The sequence below is a fragment of the Setaria italica genome, chromosome II (genome assembly GCF_000263155.2).
Source record: "Setaria italica strain Yugu1 chromosome II, Setaria_italica_v2.0, whole genome shotgun sequence".
In the NCBI taxonomy this organism is placed as follows: domain Eukaryota; kingdom Viridiplantae; phylum Streptophyta; class Magnoliopsida; order Poales; family Poaceae; genus Setaria; species Setaria italica.
In genome coordinates, this window is record NC_028451.1 from 15,398,388 (window position 1) to 15,417,003 (window position 18,616).

Genomic DNA, 18,616 nt, shown 5'->3' on the forward strand with positions numbered 1-18,616 from the left:
TGCAGTCCCAGCCCTCTATTGCAGCGTCGGGGCTGTTTTCCCACACTGGCCCCCTCGCTTCCTGTCGCTGATTCACCAAGGTAAGGGCCAAAATGGAGTCCCCTCGGCCTCCTCTACCTCCTCCACCACTCGGCCACCACCGGCGTGGCCCGGCCGGCCGCCCTCCCCCCCCCACCCCACCGGTTTTCCCCCTCCTCTCCCATCTTCCTATCACGGCTCAAGGAGGAAGAAAGCCTCCAATTTCGATCTAACCCCCTCATTTTCTCTATTTGCAAACCGGCCCTCCCACCTCTCTCAAAGAAACCTCGCGGATACGCCCTTCCACCTTTCAGAAATAATTACAAATAGGTCCCTAGTTCTCGCAGTTTAGTCCTAAACCTTGTTTTAAGCCCCTAACACTCCTTTAACTCGTCATTTCATGCGCCAAACTTCCTCCAATTGATCCCAAATTCGACCACGGCCCCCTCCCATATACTTCCGCCGAGGCATATCTAAATTTCATGAAAATACTTAGTCCTTCAATTTTTCGTTCGCATTCTCTGTTCGTAGCTCAACGGGTAAAATTTTATTTCTCTTTATTTATTGTGTGCTCGTTTGTGTGTGCCGTAGATCGTGAAGTACCCGAGGAGGAGTGCGAGGAGGAGTTTGACCGCGAGCCTGAGCCCGAGGACTAGTACCGCGAGCAGGAACTACCGGAAGGTTTTGAGAATGGCAAGTCCAATCTCACCCTTTGATGCATATTTATCCTAAATTTTCAAACACCACCTATTGGCCTATTTTCCAAATTGCATATTGTTTTACTGCTGAGACATGGTTGGATAGCCACCCCTTGATTGTTATGATTATTCCTTATTGTCCTATAATTATCTCTAAATATGACTTGCTATGTTTGGATGATAATTACTGCTAGAATGCTTAGGACCTTGTTACTCAATTCAACCATGACTACAATCACTTTGCCCTCTTCCTGATTGTAGAAATAATATCCTTTGGTTTTCCTAGGATATCCCACAAAGAAGCATTTATCAGACTTGGGAGAAAGCTTATCATACGTCATACGTTTTACATAAGCTTCACAACCCCAAATCTTAAGAAAAGACAGTGTAGGACACTTCCCGTTCCATATCTCATATGGTGTCTTCTCTACAGATTTAAATGGAACCCTATTAAGTGTGAAATCGGCAGTTTCTAGAGCGTATCCCTAAAAGGACAATGGAAGATCACTTTAGCTCATCATAGACCTAACCATGTCCAACAAGGTTCGGTTCCTCCGTTCAGATACCCTATTTAGTTGAGGCGTCCCAGGTGGAGTCCATTATGGAACAATTCCATATTTTTTTAGATGATCACCAAACTCATGGCTCAAATATTCACTTCCATGATCAGATCATAGAGTTTTAATTGTTTTACCCAATTGATTTTGTACTTTATTCTGAAATTCTTTGAACTTTTCAAAGGATTCAGACTTATGCTTGATTAAGTAGATGTAACCATATCTAGTAAAGGTAATGAAGTACTAAAATCCTCCTCTGGCCACGCAGCTCATTGGTCCACATACATCTGTATGCACAAGGGCCAATAACTCATTCGCCCTTTCACTATGTCCCTTGAAAGGTGTCTTAGTCATTTTTCCAAGTAAACAAGATTCGCATGTATCAAAAGATTCAAAATCAAATGAGTGTAAAAGACCATCTTTACGGAGCTTCTCCATACGTCTCTCATTTATATGACCCAAATGACAATGCCTAAGTATAGGTGAGATTCAAATCATTAGGTCGCAGCCTTTTAGCATCAATGTTATAAATTGGCTTATTCTCAAGATCTAGACTCCATTCACAAATGGACAGTTCCCATAGAGAATATCATTCAAATAAATGGAGCAACCTTGTTCCTTATTATGATCTCATAACCATCAACTTCCTCTAAACATGAGGAGGATATAATATTTTTTTTCCAAGGCAGAAATGTAATAATAATTATTTAATTTCAAAACTAATCCCGACGGTAATGAAAGTGGATAAGTCCCAATAGCTAATGCAGCAACGTTTGCACCATTGCCGACACAAGCATCCACCTCGCCTCTTGCACACTTCCTTGTCCCTTTAAGCCCCTGCAACGATTTGCAAGTATGAATCATCGATCCGGTATCAAATACCCATGAATCATCAGGACGAGCAGCAAGATTAATTTCAATAACATTGATACCTAAAGTAGAAGTGTCAACACTCTTCTTCTTCTTGAGTTCTTCCAAGTAAAGCTTGCAATTCCTCTTCCAATGGCCAATTTTCTTGCAGCGATGACAAGCATCACTTGCTGGCACCTTTGGCTTGGGAGTTGCTGCAACCTTAGGCTTAGGATTTGAGATCTCATCTGAAGACTTAGCCTTAGGCTTTGTCTTTCTCTTTCTATCCTTCTGCACCATCATCACATGATTTGCACCACTTTTCTTGATGTTTTCATCTGCAGTCTTTAGCATCCCATGCAATTCAGCCAATGTCTTCTCCAAGCTATTCATATGAAAGTTCATAATGAAAGGCTCAAAGCTCACCTAGAGCGATTGGAGAATGACATCCGTTGCTAGATCAGCGCTAAGGAGAGAACCAAGTTTCTCCAGGCTCTCAATGTAATGAATCATCTTGATCACATGAGGACTGACAGGACTACCTTCTGCTAGCTTGCACGCAAACAAGGACTTAGAGATGTTGAACCTCTCAGACCTTACTTGGTTCTCAAACATGCCACGTAATCCTACAATCATATTGTAAGCATCCGAATTCTCATATTGCTTCTGAAGCTCAGAGGACATAGTGGCAAGCATGAGATAGACAACATCGAGTACATCATTAGTATGCTTCTCATACTCCCTTTTCTGAGCGGCAGTAGCATTACCTGGCATGTCATCAGGATAGGGAATCGCTAGAACATATTCATTTTTCTCTTGCTTGAGAACAATTCTCAAGTTGCGATACCAATCGATAAAGTTTGTTCCATTAAGCTTTTCTTTTTCGAGAATTGAACGCAAGTTACAACTAAAAGTGTTACTAGCAGTTGGTGCCATGATCTATAACACAAAAATACGCAACAATAAGCATTGTGTAAATGTAAACTTCTATTAAATAATTTAACAAAAGTTCCTCCACTATATGGTTGGAATCATTTCCCTATAACGACATATAGTGGTACAAGATCCATATTCAACTAGCTCCTAGTGAGCTTTGGCATCACGGCTAGAAATCTAGTGACTAAGGTAAGCAACGTCTGCTAATCACATCCTTATGACTCTTGTTTGTTGGAAGGCATCATATGCCCCTGCGCCCAACACCATACCCCAAAGCCCAAAACCGTTTTGATAACTTTGTTAAGTGAACAAATACTATGCATGTAAATGTCCGACATTTACCCTACTTATTGAGATAGCTGGGGTACTCTATTTTGGCAAACATACCACTCAACGATCAAAATTTTAATAGTTGCAGCTATTGGAAGGGCATCAATTTCAATCTTAATTTTTCTGAGAGAACCTTTTCTAGCATGAATATCAAGTCTAACCAATAATTCATGATAAATAGGATGATAGAAACATCATCACATGTAATCATATTAACTGTGAAATAGTATGGCCCTTTAACATGATGATCTCCATCTCCATCGCCATATGCCTCCTGTCCTTGTATCCACCATGCTTGAAATCGGTCTCCACGAATGAATACAAGCTACTACAACTAATAGCTAGTATGAATTACATGAAGAAATCAAGCATCACAAGTCAACACGCAAGTCGTTATACAATATCATGACAACCTCAACCCAGCTAAAATTAACCATGACACGCAGGCCATGAAAATTACATACATGCATCACATACACATCTTGGGCCATACCATTCACAACATTCTCTGCAAAAACAAGTTAGGCGAGAACTGGTACTATCGTATGATCAAAAAAGGGGGATAACAATCTAGGCGCGAGTCCGTATGGCGGTCCTAAAAACCTCACAGGATTACACATATCGTATCTATGAAATTGCAATGAAAATCTCATCGGACAGATCACATCTAGCCGATTTCGAGTCATTCATAATGCCTCGTATTTTCTTTAGGTTCCAATGAGTAGACCGTGACACATAGTCATGATCACATCAACTCTGTCTACTAGTGCACACAGTTAGTTCCGATAGTGATTCCAGCCGGTAGGGATAGGTTGTGCACGCGCGGAGAAGAAGCACGAACAGATCAACGACACATATGACAATATCATCTCATAACCTTGTGAAACCCTCCTAATGATTGATTGATCTAATCAACCCGTACTTGAAAATATGTAATAGATTGCATCTACTACACCAGCATATCATCTATATGCACATGATCCAGATCACAAACTACACAAGGTTGGCCCTGATGCCACTGTAGGGGAACTAGTAGGCTACGCTAGCAAAACAATTTTAATCTACCGTTCAACCAGGAAACCTTGTAAGAGGGAGATCATGGATCATTACCATTAGACGCGCAGGTAGAGTGGAAGCGTTGTTGGAGAGGCTCGATCCAACGTAGTTGCGCGTCGATGTAGAGGAAGCAGACGATCACGTCTTGCTCCACGTCCAGCCATCCAGCACCACAGCAGTAGCGCCTCCTTGCAGTATCCACACGTACGGGGTTGGAGCACCACATGTGGTGTGCTAGCACCGGCGGCGCGGCCTAGGGTTTCGTGGGAGGAGAGTAGAGGGGTGGCTAGGTTTTGAACGTGCCTGTGCCCTAAGCCCTGCCTCTACTTATATAGACCCTGCTAATGGGTTTTCACGTAAAGGCCCATTAGTGGTCTAACCCCTCTTGGATCAATATCCATATGTCCTCAAATATGGATCAAATCCATATTGTCTCTTGGGCACATATCCAACACGGCATGCCTCTGACCCTCCCTGAGGATGTGCTGCACGGCCAGAGCAACAGCGGGTGCGGGTTCCCTTCCCAACCTCGACGGCGCTGCTGCAGGTCGACAGCAGCATCACCTCAGATCAAGTCCAAACTCAGTCCTTGCATCCGTTCATGCATGAAAAAATTTTCCTCCTTGCATAAGTCGAGCTCTTTCGTGGCTCTTATTCTGTGACCTGCTTAAATTTTCAATTAGAAAAAATGATGATATGTCCCATTATTATGTTCACAATCTGAACATTTTACAAACCTTCATCTTGCAAAAATCACTCAAGATACCTTATTCTCATAAATAGTTTTCAAAAAATGTGTTCGATTCAGCACTGAAGCCATGCATTGATGCCCTCTGTGGTCGTCTACAGGAGTGGTCCTGTGGCAGGAGATAGCTTCACAACTATTGCTGAGATAAGGTACCGATTTGCTCAATTATTGTTCAATTGTTCTCCATATCAGAATTTACCATTGAACTTCATTCAAATGAATATGTTCATATCTGTGATGGTGACAAAAGTTTCTTTAAGAAATCAGGCTATGTTAGAATTCAACAATTTGCCACCTGTAGAATCAGTTCTCACATATCAATATGTCCATGAAAGAGAGATAAAAATAGTGTTTACATGATATTTCTCCATGACATCAATATATATATATAGTTACTGGACCACCAAAAATGATGCTGACCATGCCCTCCTTTCTCTTTGCTTGAACTGAGTGCCAACCAGGGACCAGAAATGCATGGTTGTTCAGAAATTGAGAAGAGTCCATTAGATAACTTTATTAAGCCGCATCAAAATTCACCATGATTTCTCAAATAGAACTTATGAACTGCATTAACCATGTTAGGATAACAAGAGTATATCAAAGTAAGCGGGCAATTTAGCAGTAACTGCTAAAAGCTTATAAGAATTTCTATGGCAAAATTACCTTTTTTCAATCTGGCGCACAACCAATGATTAGGGTACAGAGCACACATCTTTTTGGCAAACTACTATAAGTGTGAGATGTCAATCTTCAATGCTCCTGTACCATTTCCAGTAATTGAATAGCATTTCTTTTCCATGATGGATGGATGGATGTGTTAAAACATAGAGAACATTCTTTTACAGTTAAAATAATCATAGAAGACATGTATATGCAAGGCTTAACTCTGTCAAAGTTCCTTGGAATATGATTCTACCAGTGACAGTCTGAATTAGACAATTGCATGTGGGCTCCCTGATCTTTGTTGAAAAGATCAAAGCACCTATCCATTATGATTCATACCGTACATGAACTCAATTCAGAAGCACTTAAGTGATTAAGATGTCATCTCTATATTTTTTAGTACCTAATTTCACCACTTGTCAAGTAACACTCCTATCCATCATTGTTCTAATTCTTTTTGTTCTTTCTGATTACATATCAAAGCACCGCACTGTCTAGATTAGCAAAATAAATGGTAGGGGCTGTATGCTCGCTGCAAATAATTTTCAGAAGCGCCATGATGTAAAATCTGCATGCACCAGATGAAAGCTCTTAAGATCCTAGATTTTTGGTACAAATTTAATTTTCAGAATCAAATAACTTTACTGCAAAATTTAAAATCCCTAACTGGGAGAGAAATTTGATACTCAGTCTTTTGTCTCACCTAGAAATTCCTCGATCATTGGAGTATTAATCTTGTCTTAGCTTTTGAAGTCACATTAAACCCATTGACCACTGTTTTGAAGTCAGATTAAACCCATTAATCACATGATGACTAAGAGATCTAACCTTGGTGTATTCGTTCCTTAGGGTTGCAAAACGGATGGCCCTTGCATGGTGACGACATTGATGGTGATTCTTTTCCTAGAACGGTGGCGGAAGACAAGCGCACCAACTCCGCATCTCCCGGGGCGACATCGCAAGTTGGAGGGTGCAGGGTCACATATCAGTGCGCACATTGGCAGCGGGATCACGTAGAGCAGCGACGCCGCAAGTTGGAGGATGCTGGGCAAGATCAAACAAACAAATTGACGAATCTTAGATGTAGCGGTGATGGGCGATCCGTTCTCGCTCGTCGGGTGCCACGTGAACCATGGGCGCGCGGCCGACGAGGAGGGGCCTCCTCTTCACATGGGTTGGAGGAGACGACGGCGTCGGGTTGGCAGACACGGCGGCGTCGGGTTGGCAGACACGGCGGCGGTGGCTTGGAGGCAGCAACGGAGGTGGGTTGGAAGCGATGGTGGCGGCGAGAGGTGCGCGCCGTCTCCACATCGTGGAGGGAAAGGAGGAGGAGGAGGACCCTTATTAGGGTTTGGTTGGGGAAGGGGAGGCAGCAGGAGCCGAGAGATCACGGGATGGGCGGGGGTTGCTACGTGCGGCGCGTGATGCGGGAGGGAGCGGACGGTGGAGGACAGGAGGAGGATCGGGTGCGGGATCGGAGGGCTCAAAATTGTTTTTTGGCTGACCGAAACCGAGCGAAGCGCAGTACTGTGATGTTTTGTCGCCGTTCTAGTTTTTTTTAGCTCTAGAGATGATATCATGATGCATTTGGAGGAAATTGGGTTGTGTTCATATCCTCTTTTGTTTCCTATCGCTCATCTATTAAGGTCTGCCATCAAGGCGAGAAAGCATCACCCAATCCTTGTGACAAAGTTGAAAAAAAGTGGCTGTTAATTAACAGGAGCATTCAACCACTACAAGATACTCCCTGTGTTCCAAATTGTAGGTCGTTTTAGCATTTTTAGGTTCATAGATATTATTATGCATCTAGATATAGTGTATGTCTATGTTCATAATAATGTGTATGAACCTAGAAAAGTCAAAACAACATGCAATTTGGAACGAAGGGAGTATTCAAAATCCTTCTAGTGTTTTGTCAAAAGGGGCAAGAGCTATTGTTTCCTTAATTATTTTTCTCAAATGACCAAAGATTTTACCGTTCAATTTGGACAATCCACGAGGGGATAAAGAAATTCCCAACCAATATTTCCAAAAACCGCCAAATATAAATAACTCTCGAGAAATTTCATAATTAGAGTAGAAAAGCTTTTGGCTATATAAGGAAAATCCTAAATAAAATTGATAACCTTGCCCGGAAAAAAAGGAAAATCGATAACCTTGGGTCATTCGTAAAATGTTTTTCAACCTGCTAGACGGGCGAGCGTTTCAAAGGATGTCAATTAATGGCTCATTTATGAACGACCTATCATGCAGATGTACTAAACGCGAGCGGGCCAGGAGGCCACACGTACGTACCTAACGATGCTTCCATTCTGAAGGCTACTCGTCCAGATATCCATCCTCCCTTTGGTGTAGCAAAACTTGGTGACGACGATGGGGACGTACGGAGGCATGGCCGCATGGCACGATGGCGGGAGAACTCTAGTTACATCCGTGGTGGGGTAGCAGTTGTGAACGGATCAGTGTGACAGGAATAATCCTCCTGCTCGTGAGTAGTCGGTAGTTTGTGTGGCGTTCCTGCTCCGCCGTCGTCTCCAATTCTCGCTTCTTCTCTCCTTGCATCGCCTCTCCACCCGCTGACGCCTTCTTCCTTCGCGATCAGGACGACTCTCTTTTTGGATGAAGATGGACGAGAACTTGGACGCAGATGGTGCTACCGCTTCCAAGTTCCAACAACACGCTGATCCCAAAATAAAATAAAACTATAGATCCATCTAGATTGTTCTAGAATCTCCTCGACTTCTGCTTCTGCAAGGCCCTCCGGCCCGGTCCGGGACGACGTCGCCTCCCCATCCATCACGAATCCCAACGGCGCCGGCCGCGCCACGTGTTCGCCTACCTGGAGGAAGCCAGCCAATGGGCAACCACCACAGAGGCCAACGCGCATCGACCCTCCCGGGCACCCTGCATAAACTCCCACTTCCAGTGCCAGTGTCACTGACATTTGGGCCCCAAAATCTTTCGGGCCCGCGTGGCAGTAACTCGACCGTGTACAGGACGAGTGCTCCAGTTGATTTCTAGGTATTTTATTAAATCACCACTCGAGCCGCCCCCACCCGCTCCTACTCCCACTCGTCTTCGTCTTCCTCCTTCCCAAATCCTCCTTGTCTTCTGCGATCTCCCTCCAGGCCCGCTGCACAGGCAGAGTGGACTGACTGACTCGTCACCAGTTCGATCGATCGGAGTAGTAGAGGTGATTAGCGCCCGATTTCGGTGGGAGGCATGGCGTCCGGGAAGCACTTCAAGTACGTCATCCTCGGCGGCGGCGTCGCGGCGGTGCGTGCCCGTGTTCCTCCCTGCGCTAGGATTTTTCAAATCCTTTTCTGATTCCATGATTCCGTCTGAATGATCTCTAGATCCCGTATGCGTACTTGCTTTTGCTCAGCTTCCGGTCAAATCTTGCAGGGGTACGCGGCCCGGGAGTTCGCCAAGCAGGGAGTTAAGCCAGGGGAGCTCGCCGTCATCTCCAAGGAGGCGGTATGTGTTACTCCCTCCACGCCCTGATCTATTTGCTACAGCCTTTTTAGCTTTCTCCTGAGATATTCTTATTGACGGAGCAAATTGGGGTTTCACACCTGCAAATTGTTACACAAGTGAATACCAAATGTGCTCCACAGATGCTGTTGAACTGGTACATGACCGGATAGATGAGTGACGGGACTGAGATTTATTGTACTTGGCATGGCACCCTGTCTGCGCTTTGCAGTAGCTATCCTCATGCCTTTACTGAACTATCAGTTTCCATAACTACTTGTTAGTATTATTATGAGTCACATATAACTTGTAAAATGCTGAAACCAGCCTTGAGCCTACAGGTATTCTTTCCTTTTGAATGCCTTATTGCTCGCCATAATGCCTACTGTTGTTAACTGCTTGGCAGTACTGAGCATAATACAGGACAAACACATATGAACAGGGATGTTGCAGGAGAGGGTGCAAAATTACCTTGTTTTTCTCAATCCTTGTTCGCATTTTTACAAGCACTAGTGATTACCTGGATTCTACTAGTTCTACAAAGCTGTTCTTGTTCGTTAAATGCATAGGTAACACATCTCTAACCACAATTTATTTTGACAGGTAGCTCCTTATGAGCGTCCTGCCCTCAGCAAGGGTTACCTCTTTCCTCAGAGTAAGTTCTTCAAACAATGTGTTCTTGCCTTAATGTCTGAATCTACTCCACCACATGGGCTCATGCAAAATTCTGTTGTATGTTAATGTGAATAGATGCTGCAAGGCTCCCAGGATTTCATGTATGTGTGGGAAGTGGTGGAGAGAGGCAATTGCCTGAATGGTACACAGAGAAAGGTACAATTCAAAAATTCTCTTGCAGTGTTAATTCAATGCTTTATTTGTGATTGTTGGAGTTGTACCCTTTATTTTAGACCGTCCATTTGAACTTAGCTGCTGGGCAGTGCTTTAAGGAGCATGCTTTTCACCTAATTTTTTCCAACTTAGCTTGTAAAGCTATCACCTGTATCTAGTTAATTGTGTTGACACCATATGAGGGTACCTTGCTGGTGCAAATTTCTAGTTCACTGATGAGAAATGTTTACCTTATAATATGATGTGTTTGTTTGGCTGAATGTTCGTTTTAATCTTAATTGTGTGGTGTTTCAATTTTGTTACTATTGAAACTGGACCCTGAATAGAAATTATGCTGGCCAGTTCAAACACACTGCATGCCCAGGATCTATTTGGTGCTTCAAGGGTATCCATATGTTTGCTATTTTATTATTTTGGATACTGATCATATATATTTCATCTATTGGCACTTGGCAGGTATTGAGCTGATCCTCAGCACAGAAATTGTCAAAGCTGATCTTTCCACCAAGACTTTGACTAGTGCAGCTGGAGCAACCTTTACATATGAGATCTTGCTCATTGCTACTGGCTCCTCAGTATGTCTTTATTTCCCTTCTGTTTCTCATGCTTTTTTCTGGTTATCTGTGGATGATGGCCTAAAATGTTGCCCTCAGAAACTATTAGATTTTGTTCATGGAATACTTATAGTCTATTTTGCCGCATAGTGAACCACACCTGATTCCACTTGCTTTTCAGGTCATCAAGCTCACTGATTTTGGCACACAAGGAGCTGATTCTAACAACATTCTATATCTAAGGGAAATTGATGATGCTGACAAGCTGGTTGCAGCTATCCAGGCAAAGAAGGGTGGGAAGGCAGTTGTTATCGGGGGAGGTTATATTGGCCTTGAAATTAGTGCCGCACTGAAGATCAATGATTTTGATGTCACTATGGTGTTTCCCGAACCTTGGTGCAGTAAGTGTCATCATTCACATAATGCTACCAATAGTTTTCTAGTACCACTTATTATGCATCAGAGAAATGGAAATCACTTTGCTCATGCAATCAGCATGCAATTATGATATTAAATGAAATTGTAGTGGAAGAATTATTAAGACAATTAAGTAACACCGCTATTTCATTTCTTGTAGTGCCCAGGCTCTTCACTGCCGATATTGCTGCTTTCTACGAGGCTTACTATACTAACAAAGGGGTAAAGATTTTGAAGGGCACATTAGCTGTTGGTTTTGATGCCAATGCCAATGGTGATGTATGTACAATTTCCGAATCCTAATTCAGTTGTGAATTTCTATTTATAGATGCAAATGTTTACTTGTTTTACTTTGTTTCCGGCCTACAGGTCACTGCAGTTAAGCTAAAGGATGGCACAGTACTTGAAGCTGATATTGTTGTTGTCGGTGTGGGAGCCAGACCATTGACTACTCTCTTCAAAGGTCAAGTTGCTGAGGAAAAAGGTGGAATCAAGGTTAGTTTAATTTTAACTTACGTTTTAAACTTAGCACATCAGTGCAGAAAGTCTTATGGTTCTTTCCAAAAAATAAAAGTTCCTGTGATGACGTGATTCTATATTTTTTTTTGTATGCATGTGCTGTTCTATCTTGTAATTAACAGCATGGTCCTCAGTTTCTCCATCTTTAGTTCCCCCTTTGATAAACTGAACTTGTTCCTGTTCTGTTTACACCTTAACATTTGACGTGTCTAAAAATTTCATGCAGACTGATGCTTTCTTTGAAACAAGTGTTCCTGGAGTATACGCCATTGGCGATGTCGCTACCTTCCCCTTGAAGATGTACAATGAGTTGAGGAGAGTGGAACACGTTGACCATTCTAGGAAGTCTGCAGAGCAGGCTGTAAAGGTGAGGCTCTCCCACTTCTTTATCTCCAGCTTGTGTTCGTATAAGATTTGCTAGGCTTCAGATTATCTTATTGCTGCATAATAGCTGCAGCCTACAAATAAATGTTGGCCTGCATTCAGAGTTGCAGATCAGCCTGGTAGAATATCATCTGTTTAAGATCCTCTATGCTGTGGTGTTGATTCGTGTTTTGGAAAATGCGAAATATGCAATAATAATGTGAACCTGGTTGGAATTCTATGAACTGTATATAAGCTGTGATAGGCATAGTTCAGTTATGTCAGTTTATCTCCACCTCCACAGCTCCACCCAATAAAATAGTAGGAATTAGGAAACACTGCAGCTGCACTAAGAACAATGTGAACTTAATTTGGCTTTGTGTGAAACTGTTTCACATGGCGGGAAATGCCTGAATCTGGAGTTCCCCAACAACTGTGATTCAGGCTTTGTTTTATCCATTCAGCATCTGAGCTGCTTGTGGTATCATTGCTTCTTCTCTCAGGCAATCAAGGGAAAGGAGTCCGGGGAGTCAGTTCCCGAGTACGACTACCTGCCATACTTCTACTCCCGATCATTCGACCTGGGGTGGCAATTCTACGGCGACAACGTGGGCGAGACCATCCTGTTCGGCGACAGCGATCCCGCCTCCAGCAAGCCGAAGTTCGGGTCTTACTGGATCAAGGATGGCAAGGTCTTGGGCGCCTTCCTGGAAGGCGGGTCGCCGGACGAGAACAAGGCCATCGCCAAGGTGGCGAAGACCCAGCCGCCGGTCGCCAGCATCGAGGAGCTCAAGAAGGAAGGCCTCCAGTTCGCCAGCAAGATCTGAGACGCTCCCGTTCCAGTGTGTTCCGTTCCATGTACATCTTGCGTCATCGTTTAGGTTGTTCTTGTGTGTTCATGGTCGCAGCGTTCTACAACAGATGTTGCCAGGCGTCATGACATTCGGTTTCCGATTGTGATGTCTGCAGTCTGAACTACACATACACGAATACACTTGCTGTACCATTTGAGATTTGAATAAAGCCTGCTGCCTCACGGTTCAACAAGCACAGTTTTTGCACAGAGAGTACTGCCCTCGTGTTCTTATATTCTCTCGCTGCTAGCTCGCGTGCGTCGTGGCAACTGGCAAGCGCTGAAATGGCCGCGGCCACCGGCTTCCTCGTTCCATCGGCTAGGCTGACGCCCGCGGCGAGAGGAGCGAGGCGGCGGCGGTGTTGGCACCGGCGTCGCCTGGCGCCGCGGTGCGCCGCCGCGGTGGATGGGAGGCAGGCGACGGTGGAGAGCAAGGCCGGGGACGCACTGGAGGTGTGCCGGGTGGTGAACGGCATGTGGCAGGTGAGCGGCGCGTCGTGGGGCCGCGCGCAGCCGGCGGCGGCCGTGGACGCCATGCTCCGGTACGCCGACGGCGGCCTCGCCACGTTCGACATGGCGGACATATGTAAGGAGATTGCTGTAAGGCCCCGCGTCACCCGTTCCAGATTAGGCTGTCTCGGCGCCACGTTCGCGCGCCTTTCACATCCCGGATTTCGCATATGTTTTTAACTTTTTCATCCTCGCTAGAGAAAACCAGTCTATTGAGCAATGCTCAGCTCAAATGTCAGCATGCTTTCCTTCAAATCAGTTAACAATCTATATGTTCTATTCAGTTTTGCTAATTTTCAGTAATCGGAAATAATCCGTTTTTTAATTAGAGTTGTATACTTCATAAACAAAAATTGTAAAAAAAAAATTAGCATTGTTTACCTTTGTACCAACATGTAGCCACTTTTGGTTGATCCAAAAGTGTGACTGAGAAGCACAGGAAAATTAGTAGCATAAGTTTTTTTCCCCGTTTTTGGAGAAAACTACTAGCAAAGATTTTTTTTTTTCGCGGGGAGACACGAGCAGCCCAAACCCAATGGGAAGGCCCAAGGGCCAGCGGCGCCTTATCCCTTCTCTGCCCCCGTGGCGCGCGCGCTCGCACGCACGCACGCAACACCCATGTCTTCCACCGCAGCGCGCGCCGTCTCGCCGGCGGCCGCGGCGCCGCCTCCCGTCCCGCGCCGCCTGAGGCCCGCGAGGTGCACGGGCGGCGTCGCGGCGACGGAGACGGCCACCGCGGGGCCGGCGAGGGTAACGACCGTCAGCAACCGCGATGACTCCCTGGCGATATGCCGGGTGCTCAACGGCATGTGGCAGACCAGCGGAGGGTGGGGCCGCATCGACCGCGACGCCGCTGTCGACGCCATGCTCGCGTACGCCGACGCCGGACTCTCCACCTTCGACATGGCCGACCACTGTACTAGCCCTTTCCCTTCCCCTTATCTTTGCCAATCTCTCTGCTCGCTCTCTGCTGGGCATTCGCACGAACACCTAGTGTGCATGTGTTTGTTCTTCTTTCCTGTGGTCAAATGCTACTATATCACTTACATTTTCTGATCCCGATTGGGGGTTGCCTATTGATGTGTAAACGCTGCATGTAGCTGAAATTGCTAGTGAGAAATTATTTTGTTTGAACTAGGAGCGTGGACAGTGTGTTCATAGGTCTAAAAAATTAGGCGACGTTTTATGTACTTCTTTGAGCTACAATCAGCAAGTGTTAAACTTCACATCTCGTTAGGTATTCAATGGGATCTGAACCGCAGTAGCCACCAGCTCTCCAGCTCTAATTAGCTTTTCAGGCTGAATCATTTTTAATATATAATGTAGGAGTCCAACTTGACACTGACATATATACTTTGTCATCCTGACAGATGGGCCAGCAGAAGATTTGTATGGCATGTTCATCAATAGAGTCAGGCGGGAGCGCCCACCTGAATTGCTTGAAGAAATCAAGGGGTGAGTGAGCAATTCCTCATGATCTCTGCCACTTGGATGCATCTTAGCTATTTTTCTGGTATCTCTACTTGTTTCTGACTTACTCGTGCAGGCTTACAAAGTGGGTGCCGCCTCCCGTTAAGATGACAAGAAGTTACGTTGAGGAAAATATCAACAGATCTCGGAAGAGGATGGATGTTGCTGCATTGGACATGTTGCAGTTCCACTGGTATGTTTGTTGCTCATAAAGTTACCATAATAGCCATAACATTTGAGTGCCATTTTGTGAGCATGCCATTTTCCATGCTAGGAGCCACAGCTCAAATCTGGAAATGACTTTACAAGTGATTTTGAGCGCAGTTTTATTATATTGGCACAGTCAATTGCAGTGATTTGTTTCGTCCTAAAAAGACTAGTCACTAATGTGTGATATTACTGGATTTAGAGTTGTGTCTTTGCCAATTGCCATTGCTCTAAGTTGTACTGCATGACAGATGTATTTGAAGGACATTTGGAAGTAATGTTGAGTGTTGATAATGCAGTAGTTCTTTTGAGGTAAAAATCTGATTATTTGCTACTAGAAGCCCAAAACTTCAGAGATGCCACTTCGATTTAAACCTGTTATACTCTGATACTGTGGGTTAGTGGGTAATCCTTGAGGCATGCAGACCAATTTTTTTTATCAAATAACCACTGCTACAACTAGTAATTTTGCTGACCTTATATCCTAAAATAAAATAGGTGGGATTACACAAATCCTGGATATTTGGATGCACTAAAGCACATCACAGACCTGAAGGAGGAAGGTAACATTCTAATTTCTAAACTTAAACCAGATAGTGCTCTTATCTGTTATGCATTCATGCCTTCTTAGTATGAATCAATTCTTACATAACACCTTTTTTGTTCCGAGAATTCTGAAGGCAAGATAAAGACTGTAGCTCTGACAAACTTCGATACAGAAAGACTACAAATAATTCTAGAAAATGGAATCCCAGTTGTCAGCAACCAGGTATATTTCTCCGCACCTCTATAAGGAGGATTTCTTTGTCTGTTATTGTATGGCCCTCAGATAACTGAGAGATGATTGCGGTTGTCAGGTTCAACATTCCATCGTTGATATGCGCCCACAGCAAAGAATGGCAGAGCTTTGCCAGCTAACTGGAGTTAAACTTATAACGTCTGCTCCCTCCCTTCATACCTCTCTGCCCCACTCTCTAAGTAGAACATACATTAACGTTTAAACCCACTATCCCTTGATGCAGGTATGGCACCGTGATGGGTGGTCTTTTGTCTGAAAAGTTTCTTGACACTAATGTATCAATACCTTTTGCTGGACCTCCCCTAAATACACCATCCCTGCAGAAGTATAAGAGGGTGAGCACCTTGTAGTGTTGTGATTGAACTTTTAGCCTCCTTTCTCTTTCTTCTCATGCTCATTCTTGAGGCTGTGCCTGTGACAGATGGTCGATGCCTGGGGTGGCTGGAGCCTGTTCCAGACTTTGCTCCAAACCTTAAAGAAGGTGTCACTGAAACACGGAGTTCCTATTGCAACTGTTGCTGTGAGATACATACTTAACCAGGTATCCCTTTTGCATCTTAACATCAAGTTGGCTTAAAGATTTTTCATGTCTTTATCTGTAGTATTTCCACAACTCATGACTCTTGTTATTACCATTGGTTTTTTTCCTGGTTTGGAGCAGACATCTGTTGCTGGTTCTATGGTGGGTGTGAGATTGGGGCTCTCCGAACACATCAAAGATACCAACGCCATATTCTCACTTGAATTGGATGAAGAGGACATGAACAGCATCACCGAAGTATCGAAGAAGGGCAGAAATTTGATGGATATTATTGGGGATTGTGGCGACGAGTACAGAGCTTAGTTGCTCATGCTTCTGCTTGGCGCATATACTTGTGCCCAATTTTCCATAGCTCTGAAATTTTGCTCCAAAGTCTAGCGGCTCAGCGCAGTTGAGGAATGTCTATTCTTTTGAGTGCCAGCATGTAACCTCCTTGGAGCCGGAGGAAACCCCAGCTATAAAACTGTAAATATACAACGATGCAGATGACTCATGTGTTAATTTGTTCATAGTCCTGTCTAGCGAGTATTACAATAGTACAATTATCGTATGTTTTATCTTCTCAATTGGTTCTGGACTAGTCAAATTTGCTTGTGTTCTGCTTTGACCATCCGGTGAAAGTGAAACCGCACTACACCAGGCATGCTGCTCCAAATCCAACCATGTGGTGAGTGAGTGGAGCTGAGAGGAAATCCCAGCATGTGGAGCAGGTTTTTGTGCAGACACCACCGAGGCCGACTTTTAAACAAGAAAAGGAGTCGCAGCAGTCATGTGAAGGTTCCAAATCCGTGGAGGCAGAGAGACAGGCAGAATCGCAGCCTCGCCGAAAGCGCGGTCGTGGCCGCCAACGTGCAAAACATCTCCCGAGCAAGCGTCCATATCCCCATCTCGAACAACTGTCAGATCACACGGCATTTTTAATAAAGATTTGACACATTTTTGTCGAGTACATGTCTGCATGACACCGAGTGAGTAAGCGGCCGGAGGGAGGAGGGCACGTAATGAGGATCAACATTCTCACAGCAGGCTTTCAACTGCAGCGTAAAAATGTTGCTAGTATATCACGGATCGAGTTTCCATTCCATAAATACAAAAATTTAAGCTACAACAAGAAATGTTAAAACAGTTTCTTCGTTTGTCGAGATTTTTTTTTAGCAAACATGTACAGTATAAAGTTTCTTTCCAACATAAAAAAATTTGTTGTAAAAGCTTGCAAATCCAAGCTTTTACAACAAACTTTAAGTGTTGCAATAAAAAAATTAAGAAAATTGTGGATGACGTTTTCTTATGTAAATATGAAGTTACAACTTAACAAATTAAAAATAGTTTCAAATAGATTGTATGGCAAATTTAAACTAGGGCATAAGAATATTTCAAGCATATGACATGTCGGAGAGTTCGAGGACATGTAGTATTTTGCTAGCCTCTTGGGGTGTTATTGATTGTGTTACCAAGGGGCGGGCTTAGTATTGTGATAATATATAGGTCACGTCTGAGTCGCCTAGTACATATTTATCATGGAATTTAAATTTCAGCATAGTAGGCAGAGATAGCACATAATAACAATGGCCCCACCAGGTTGCTAGAGTCCTGTGCTCGGCCCAAATCCGGATCTATGTGTCATTAAACATATGCCACTCATATTATAAAATATGGCATTTTTTCAAAACACCAAGAATTTTTTTCAACATTCTTACAACAAGCTTTCAACTGCACGTAAAAATTGCCCAAAAAAACTGCAGCGTAAAATTGTTTCGCTAGTAAATCACGAATCAAGTTTCCATTCCATAATTGATAAACATTTAAGCTACGACAAGAAATGTTAAAACGGTTAGTTTCTCTTCATTTATCGAGATTTTTTTTAGCAAACATGTACATTATAAAGTCTCTTCTCAACATAAAAAAGTTGTTGTAAAAGCTTCTAAATCCAAGCTTTCACAACAAAATTTAAACTATGGCAACAAAAATGTTTTGCTGGCATTACGATATGGTATTTTAGGGTGAACATAAAAAAATTCAATAGCATATCGTGGACAACATTTTCTTATGTAAACATTAAATTGCAACTTAACAAATTAAAAATAACTCTCAAATGGTATTTTAAATTTTCCATACAACCCATTTGAGAATTATCTCACTGTTGGTACAACTTAACAAATTTTAAAAATAGTTCACGATATGACTATAAATTTCAGTATAGTAGGC

The 18,616-nt window shown here is 43.6% G+C and overlaps 2 protein-coding genes across 3 annotated transcripts; both read left to right on the forward strand.

Annotated features, from left to right (window-relative positions):
* Window positions 1-8,907: 8,907 nt before the first annotated feature.
* Window positions 8,908-13,092, forward strand: LOC101756689 (monodehydroascorbate reductase). The gene is made up of 10 exons (XM_004956144.3): window positions 8,908-9,131; window positions 9,261-9,332; window positions 9,933-9,984; window positions 10,080-10,160; window positions 10,635-10,753; window positions 10,914-11,133; window positions 11,310-11,428; window positions 11,519-11,644; window positions 11,895-12,035; window positions 12,535-13,092. Exons 1-10 carry the CDS (start codon window positions 9,078-9,080, stop codon window positions 12,856-12,858), a joined length of 1,308 nt encoding a protein of 435 aa, XP_004956201.1. The 5' UTR covers window positions 8,908-9,077; the 3' UTR covers window positions 12,859-13,092.
* Window positions 13,093-13,130: 38 nt separating this feature from the next.
* Window positions 13,131-16,977, forward strand: LOC101756010 (flagellar radial spoke protein 5). 2 transcript variants are annotated; one of them, XM_004956142.3, is made up of 9 exons: window positions 13,131-13,470; window positions 14,765-14,849; window positions 14,941-15,057; window positions 15,570-15,634; window positions 15,752-15,840; window positions 15,929-16,008; window positions 16,094-16,205; window positions 16,292-16,411; window positions 16,532-16,975. In XM_004956142.3, exons 1-9 carry the CDS (start codon window positions 13,170-13,172, stop codon window positions 16,712-16,714), a joined length of 1,152 nt encoding a protein of 383 aa, XP_004956199.1. In that variant the 5' UTR covers window positions 13,131-13,169; the 3' UTR covers window positions 16,715-16,975. The 2 variants fall into 2 exon arrangements, with proteins under 2 accessions (XP_004956199.1, XP_004956200.1); XM_004956143.3 differs by lacking the exon at window positions 13,131-13,470 and adding an exon at window positions 13,973-14,310 and having other exon boundaries at window positions 16,532-16,977.
* The last annotated feature ends 1,639 nt before the right edge of the window (window positions 16,978-18,616 follow it).